Source organism: Athene noctua, chromosome 1 (assembly GCF_965140245.1).
Source record: "Athene noctua chromosome 1, bAthNoc1.hap1.1, whole genome shotgun sequence".
NCBI classification, from domain to species: Eukaryota; Metazoa; Chordata; class Aves; order Strigiformes; family Strigidae; genus Athene; species Athene noctua.
The window spans coordinates 39588929-39597475 of NC_134037.1; the positions used below are offsets into that span (position 1 = coordinate 39588929).

Consider the following 8547-nt stretch of genomic DNA (forward strand, 5'->3'; position numbering starts at 1 on the left):
AATACATCAGGATTTCTTTTTTCATTTTCCTAGTACAGATTATAATCATGACCAGGAAATCCACCCAGTAGAAGTGTATTCACCAGAAAGTACTGTTTTGTTTTTGGAGTATGCCTCTGAGAAAAGGTGTTTTATTTAAACAAGAAGAGAAGAGAGCAGACTAACAAGTGTTTTTCTTCCTCTTGCAAGCTTAAGCAGGCTTAGCAGGTGCAATTTACTATGGGAATAATAGGAAAAAGTAGGAAAATATTTGTTATTTATTATTTGCATTACTGCAGCACATTCAAGCACCTGTCAGAGAGCACTCTCCAAACACGGAACAAAACCACGTTCCCTGCCTAAAGAGCTAAGCTGCTTTCCAGGACAAGAAGCACAGACCTACCCAGGCAGTCAAGGAGAGCCAGGAGCTATTAGGACAACTTTGGTCGGCACAATGAGATCAGTGTAATTGTATTATTCCATTCAAAATTGAATTGTATTTAAACATTTTTAAATTATTCGCAGCTGTATTATACCATTAAAAATTACATTGTATTTAAACATTTTAAAAAAACGGTTGTGGGTATGCTCAACACATATTTTTTTTCTAAAATTTATCTCAGGTGTTTTGTTAATATTTTCAGTTACCTGTTTTTAAAAGCTGTCTCCTCTTGGAAACTATCTCTTCGTGGTCACTGAATTTCACTGTTGTCTAGTAGGCCAATTTTGTGGGGTTTTTAACTGACTTTTTCAAAGAATTTTAATAGATTTGGAGAACATGTCTTTCTCTTACAAAATGTGGGCTATCTTTACCTATCTACTTTTCTAAGCATTACACTAAGACAGGCACCTGTATCTGGAATGCAAATACCTTTTAACAAACTAAAAACTGCTGCAGTGTAGTGCTACTGTTTTTCTAACTGAACATCAAAGCAATAACTTCTCAAATTTCTGGAACTGCTTGAGTCCAAGATTTCACTTGTATTGCTATTACCTCAGCCACTGCATATTTCCTTTTCTCCATAATCTTCATGTAAAGAGCATGCAGGTCTACCAGCTGGGCAGTCCCTGCCTGCCACACCAACCCCAGACTTTTCCGCACCATAACACCACTGACAGGCCGTAGAGGGAAGAATAGTGCTACAGAAATCAGTGTTTTAGGTCATTATTCCCCAGATTCTGGGGCTGATTTTCTCAAGACGTCATACTGGATTCATCTGTTCATTTCCCTCATAGCTTTTGACAGCTATAAAATTTCTGCTGACTTTACCAGATAAAGGAACCTAGTTGATCAGGAAAGCAGAAGCATAGTTCTGACATACAGGGAGAGGGAAATCTTGTGTAAGCACCCATCAGAAGGGTAAGGAAAACCCAAAGGAGTCAGACCCAAAGTGCTGGAATTCGCATTGCTGAAACTGGTTATTTGAATATACTTGTACGTCTTTTGCGTTAATTAGATGTTATTTAACTATCTCAATCATTTCACAGGGACCAGTGGCCCAATACAGCCCCCTTGATAGCTCCCACCATTCACCTTTTCCTCAAATACCCTCCATGGAGTGACCCGCGTGAGTTACTCATCTACAAAACAGCATTTGTACCACCGGGATTGTTCAGCCATGGCCAGGAGGTTCTGGGACAGCCGCAGTGACTGAAACTGGTAAATATTTTACATACAGATAGATACTTAGGCTTTTTCCTCATCATAATAAAGTTTAAATCTCAGACTTAATCTGTCAATTTGCGACTTTTATTTTTTTAAATGTTACTATTAATTTTAGGATCCCTAAAGATCCCAGCAGGTTTGGTTTTGTTTTCTGTTTGTTTGTTTGCTTGCTTTCGCTTTAGTTGTGGAGCTTATTCGATGTATTTTGTTGCTGGCGTTGCTCCCCCCTCCCTCGAGACGCTTTCCCCGGCCAGACGGGTCGGGCCCGGTCTCGCCTCCGCGCCGAGACCCGCGGACCCCCCTCGCCTCCTCCCCGCACCCGGGCTCAAGGCGGGCATCGGGCGGGAGCCGCGCCCGGCGCCCCCTGCCCTGGAAATCCCTCGGGATTTCCCAGTCCTGCCGGTCTGAGCGCGCCGGTCGGGAAAACGGCACCCAGCAGCCAGGCGCCGCCGCGTCGGGGCGAGCGCAGGTACGGCGCTGCCAAGGTGGGGAGCGGGGCGCGGGGATCCGGCAGCGCTCGCTGCCGCGGCTCGCCCTTCGCGGGGCGGCCGGGACCCGCTCCGTGCCGAGCGAGCCGTGAGCTGCCGCCCGCCCCGTCCGTCCGCCGCGCTGAGGGCAGCTCCGCTCGGCGCCAAGGTGAGCGCCGGCAGCACCACCTGAGCCGGGCGGGCGAGGGGAGCGGGGTCCGAGCGGACCCTCCCGGCGGGCCCCCGGTCGCGGCCCGCCAGCGGCGGCGGCGGCGGCAGAGCAGGGGCGCGGGGGCGGCGGGCGGGAGCCGGGCGGGGCGCGGCGGCGGCGGGGCCGCCCCTCGGGGCAGGCGCGGCCGGCGTCTCCCCCCGGCCGGGGCGGCGGTTGGTTTCTCCTGTCAGCGGAGGCAGGGCCAGGCGCGGCGAGGGTGGGCGCGGAGTTGGCGGCGGGGCCGGGGGCGGTCGGCGGCTGCTCGCTCCGGCGGAGTTTGCTCCGGACGCGAGGCGGGAGCGGCGGCGGGAGGTGAGGGGACGCGGGCTGGGACCGGGCTCCGCTCCGCGGTGCGTTTTGCGGGCGGGGAGTTTGCACCGGTCGCGGCGCGGAGCTGGACGGGAGAGCCCCGGGGCGGCAGGCGGGGAGTGGCGGGACGCGGCCGGTTAGACCCTCCCTTCTGTGCCCCGCCAGCGGAGCCGCCGGCCGGGTGGGAAGGCGGCGGCGTGAGCTGGAAGCGGGAGGAAAACTTGTTCCTCGGCGGGTTCCCCCGCGCTGCCGCCGGGCCGGGGCCGCCCGGGCGATCCACGTGTCGGGGCGGGGGGCGTGGGGCCGGGGGCAGGCGCGGGGGCCCGCGGGCGAGCGGAGCCGCGCCGCCCCGCCGCTGCCCTCTCCTTTTCCTCCCCTACCGCAGGTCTCGCTGCGGGAAGCGGAGAGCAGCCAGCCCCGGAGGGGAAGCGCCTGCCCCCGGAGAACGGGCTGCCCGGAGCGGGCAGAGCGCCGGCGGGAGCCGCCGCCCGCCGCGCCTCGCCGCGCCGCCCGGAGCCGAAGGCGCCCGGAGGGGAAAGTTGTGCGCGGGGCCGGGCCGGGCGCGATGCCGGGGCGCGGCGCGCTCTGCCTGGGGCTGCTCTTTCACGTCCTGCTGGGCTGCGGCTCGTCGCGGCAGCCCGGCGCCTGCCCGGCCCCCTGCGAGTGCTCGGAGCCGGCCAAGACGGTGAAGTGCGTGAGCAAGAACCTGACGGCGGTGCCGCCCGACCTGCCGCCCTACGTGCGCACCCTCTTCCTCACCGGGAACCGGCTGGCCCGACTGCCGGCCGGCGCCTTCCCCGCCCGGCGCCTGCCCGACCTCAGCGCCCTCAACCTCAGCGGCAACCACCTGCGGGCCGTGGAGGCCGGCGCCCTCGCGGCCCTGCCCGCCCTTCGGCAGCTGGACCTCAGCGGCAACCCCCTGGTCTCCCTCAGCCCGCAGGCCTTCGGCGAGGGCGGCAGCTCGCTGGAGGAGCTGGCCCTCCGCGGGGCCCTGCGCGACCACGGCGTCCTCCTCAGCCTGGCCACCATGCTGCAGGCCGGGGCCCTGCGCAACCTCAGCCGCCTGGAGCTGGCCGACAACGGGCTGCTGCTGCTGCCCGCAGGCATGTTCACGGCCCTGCTCGCCCTGCGGCAGCTGGACCTCAGCAACAGCTCCCTGGTGGGCCTGCGAAACGTCTCCTTCCAGGGGCTGGGCCAGCTGCAAAGCCTCAACCTCAGCGACGGCTCCCTGGGCGTGCTGAGGAACGGCACCCAGGCCCAGTTCCGCGGCCTGCCCGCCCTCCGGCGCGTCGGCCTGGGCCGCAACGCCTGGGTCTGCGACTGCACCGTCGAGGACCTGGTGGCCTGGCTCAAGGAGGGTGACCAGGCCGAGGGCAAAGAAGCCCTGACCTGCGCCTACCCTGACAAGGCGCTGGGTAAAGCCCTGCTGAAGATCAACGGCTCGGACCTGAACTGCTCTGTGCCCGTAGACCTGCCTTCCCAGCTACAGACTTCCTACGTCTTCCTGGGGATAGTCTTGGCTCTCATCGGGGCCATTTTCCTCCTGGTTTTGTACTTGAACCGAAAAGGAATCAAAAAGTGGATGCACAACATCAGAGATGCCTGTAGGGATCACATGGAGGGCTACCACTACAGATACGAGATCAATGCAGACCCCAGGTTAACAAACCTCAGCTCCAACTCGGACGTCTGACGAAGCGCCACGGACGCGGGGCAGCGCACAGTAGCTATGCATGAAAAGTAGACTTATGCTTTACCCTCGTGCTTGCTTCCCTCTCTGAGAAATCTCAGACGTGCTTGTAATTTGAGAGGGATATGCCTCCCTGTGATGTCAAGTTCATTTTTGTTTTGAGATGCTGGGCAGCTGCGCATGGCGTTGGGCTGTATGTAGGAAACAAGCTGCTACTTCTTTTCCTTCTTACCTGTCTGTACTTGTGGGAATTTTTTTTCAACAAAAGATAAAAAGGATTCTTTTTGATGCTCCAAAGCCGCCAGAGTTCATAAAATAATTTACCGATGCCGACACCATTCAACAAAAGCTGCCTCAACTTTTTGGGGAAAAAATTGTTATGTTTCTCTGTGCCAGTTTTGATCTTGTGTATCCAAGTTGCGATGACAATGATTCCCTTTCACAGACTACCTTGAGATTTAAAAAAACAAACTCCTTTTAATAACTCCTCTGTTAAAAAGAAGGAATTCGAATAGTGAGCATGCACAAATGCTTTATAGTTTTACATGTTAGGAAACTTATGATCTCAGTAAGTCTCTTACTATTTTATAAAGTTATTTTTGATTGCAGTTTACGTGAAAAGAGGGTTTTTATACAAACTGCATATAAACTCCATCTGAACTGTTAAATTCAATAAACAGTCTTACAAGAACTGTTGTGTTGAAGTTTGCTGCTCGATGAGAAATGTATGGACATCTAAGAATGTGGATAGCTCTGAAGTAATAGCCCAGTAGTAGTAGTCTGAATAAAATTTTATACAAATATGTAGCTTAGAGGCATAAAGGTTTGTCAATGTTGTGAAATATGCTAGGAGAATTACATCGGTCAATGATGAGAGCAGTTTCACTTGGCAAAAAAACCCCCCTGGTCTGCTCTCTCGAAACAACTGCAAAATGTTGAAACATGCTACGGTCTACCTTGCTGGGAAGGTACAAACTGATAGAATTTTCATAAGGTCTTCCCTACCAAATTAAAAAAAACCCAAAAGTTCAAATTAAATTGTGGAGTTTGTAAGCTAAAGAAAATTTTACCTGAATGGAATTGTTTATTATGAAGAAAACATACTTTCATGGCCTGAACTAAATTAAATGCAGCTCTGTCGTGTAGTCGCTGAGCTTCAGGCTTGTAAATCAGTGCAGCACTTATTAAGTGCTTACTGTTTCATTTTAAGCTCTCAGTACTCGTGAAGTTCAGTGGTGATCTACATCAAGTAACTTGATGGAACTTTACATTTATCTTAAATCTTATAACAGGTGCATTTCAATATTGTATGTTACTCATGCTTATTGCTTGGAAATGCATTTTCTTGTAAATAGATAAAGCATGCAGAGAAAAACTTTAAAAATGCATCATTTTATATGCAACTCTGATGACATATGAAAAGGTTAGCAAGAACCTTCCAATGGCCACCAACAATTAATGCACTTTTTCTAATCCATTTATAGATTTTTAATGAAAAAAGCTACACAAACTGTAAAAGTGTGATGTGAACTGGTATCTATCAGTATATCTGTGGAGCTTTTTCCATGGTCACTGTTAGCTGAAGCTCTTGAGCATCGCCAGAATTTCATGAATTACTGGCTAATTCCCTTTGCTTTCAGAAGTGACAGTTTTCTCATAGATATACGTCTTTGGTAAGAGCTCATAAATACAAAATAGTCCTTAAAGTGTCAGAAGAAATGTAATCTATTTTGGGCATCACTATTATTCAAATGCATTTTTCTCTTCTTGCAACTTCAGACAAAGCAAGTAGCACAAGTTGGTTCACAATAATTTTCTATTGCTTTAAATTGGCTTTATTTAATAGCAGTGATTTTTTTTGTTTTAAACGTAGTTTTGTACATTTGCCCTCAAAAGTAAAAGAATTAATATTAAGTACAATCAATGTTTTGATAAATCAGTGTATTTTACAATTAATGTAAGTTAAGTGACAGCCTATTTCTTCTGTAACTTATGTATGAGCAATATCTGATTAACAGCGTATGAATTAAGTTTGTGGATTCTTATAAAGCAGACTGCTGGTCCGAATGTTAGCTGCCCATGTTTTAAGAACAGTGTAAAAAGCCCAGTGTGAATAACTATTACTGTGCAACTATGCAAACTATTCATACTTTGTATACATAAGATAGTTTATGTAAGAAGCTAAAATTTACAAGAGCTATGCAGTGTACTTTGTTGTGTTGGTCATTTCAGAGATTGTCAATTTACACTGAGTTGTACAGTGCCAAGAGGAGTAGAGCATCATCCTTGCTTAAGATGCTCCTGTAATATAATAGATAAAATACATATCAACCAAGCCATTTCTTGGTTAATTTCTTGGGTTTTGTTAACAGATACTTTAAAGTAACTACAGTAAAAGCAATTATCTGTGATGTGTTAATATAACATGCATTTATAGAGCCGCTGTGTAAGGATGGGCAACAACTTTAATCTAGATCTCTCACCAATGGACTATTTGTATAGTGAGTAAATGTAACTGTTGTACTACACTTATTATTCTAAAGATTATTATTATTTTTGTATCATAGAAAGTCAGTGTAATAGAATTTTATTTAGAGACCTGGTGATGGCTACTTTAAAATACTTTTTTGCCATATGCTTACATGTGTATTTATTAGGATGTAACAGTTAGCATGTGTCAGTATTGTGTTGGACAACGTTCTACAGTGTTTGACCAACAGTGAATGCTTTGGTGCTTTGTACAATGCATTATTTAATCTTAAATCCCCTTCCATAAACAGTGCTTGAAATTTGTTTTCCTTTCCTTTCACAAAACGGTTAACAGTGGTACTCAGAAGACATTTAAAAAGTAGCTCCCAAAGTGCTTCGGAACTTGGTTAAAAACTATACATTGAAAGTAACATTAGTTTAATGGCTCTTTTGAAGCACATTTTATAATCTTACTTTGCTTTGACACCTGAAATTCCAACTGATTACTATTTCCAGAGCAGCTTAATTAGTGAGGCTGTTTTATTCATTCATTCTTCAATAAAACACGTGCAGTACTAAATGCCTCTAAAATGTGTTTTGTATACATAAACGCCCAAAGTTCTGCATGACACAGTTGTCGCTGATGTTTCACAGAAAATGTTTAGACTGAAGTAGTAGGGAAATCTTCAGGGAAGGCTGTGAAGTTAAGAAACAGAAAGGATGGTTTGTCCAAGGTTCAGCTGTTTTCTTAAAACTAGTTTTAGATGTAATAAGCTTAAAATTTTCTTAGAAGAAAAGCACAAGGAATTAACATAGTTTAAATATATTTTCCTAAAGAGTTTTGGATAAGCGCTGTTGCCAGGTAAGAAACAGAAAACTCCACAGATCTTTCTTTATCCAAGGTAGTTTTATATTAGATCATCCGATTCTTTTTTTTTTATTATTTCAGCAAGCCATAATATTACCAATACTTTTGACATCCATAAAGTGATTTAAGTTTCGCACAACTGCTTTAAACCTTTTAATTCAGGGTAATTTATCTTTTAAGCACTGATGACAATTCCCAGTGACATGCCAGCTAGCAAAGCAGTCTGTTCAGACCCGTATTCGGTTGTTGACTGAGATGTCACTGAAGACAGGCATGGCAAAATATTCAAAATATGACTGCACTAGGATCCCAACTCTCATTATTCTACCAGCATTTTCCCTGTGGTATACTCTGCTCTTTATGCATCTGCATAATTTTTTCTTCGCCTCATTTTCTCAAGAAATCCATTAAAAGGAGTATCATGAATCTGCACAGGTGGAGAAATGAGTCCAACTGCACTTATATTTTGAGGTTTAGCATCTTCATTTTCCTATAAGCCTTAACATGAAAAAGAGCCTTTGTCAAAGTGGACAGAATGAAAATTTGATATGCACTTTTTTTTTTTCTCTTTAGCAGCTGAATGTTCAAGAAGAACCATTCATTCTCAGCACATGATGAAGGAAAATAGCATTTGGTAAGAAAAACATTTTGGTTTCAAGCTTCCGAATGACATTTATATTCTAGGAGAGAAGACTGAAGGGAGAAGCTTATAAAGGAAGCTGAGTTATCCTTTTGTAATGGGTCAGCACTGGAAAAAAAATCACAAAACTAGCAATAGGAACAATTGCTGATTGATTCTGTCTGTTATGTTCTGGTCATGTTTTATGGATACAGCTCTAATTTCTTCCTGTTGCTATAAATAGAAACATTTTGCTAACAAGTGGAGTC

The 8547-nt window shown here is 47.1% G+C and overlaps 1 protein-coding gene across 1 annotated transcript; it reads left to right on the forward strand.

Annotated features, from left to right (window-relative positions):
• The first annotated feature begins 2526 nt into the window (after window positions 1-2526).
• Window positions 2527-7350, forward strand: TPBG (trophoblast glycoprotein). The gene is made up of 2 exons (XM_074922686.1): window positions 2527-2635; window positions 3018-7350. The coding sequence occupies exon 2, from the start codon at window positions 3198-3200 to the stop codon at window positions 4323-4325; it is 1128 nt and encodes a 375-aa protein (XP_074778787.1). The 5' UTR covers window positions 2527-2635; window positions 3018-3197; the 3' UTR covers window positions 4326-7350.
• Window positions 7351-8547: the final 1197 nt, after the last annotated feature.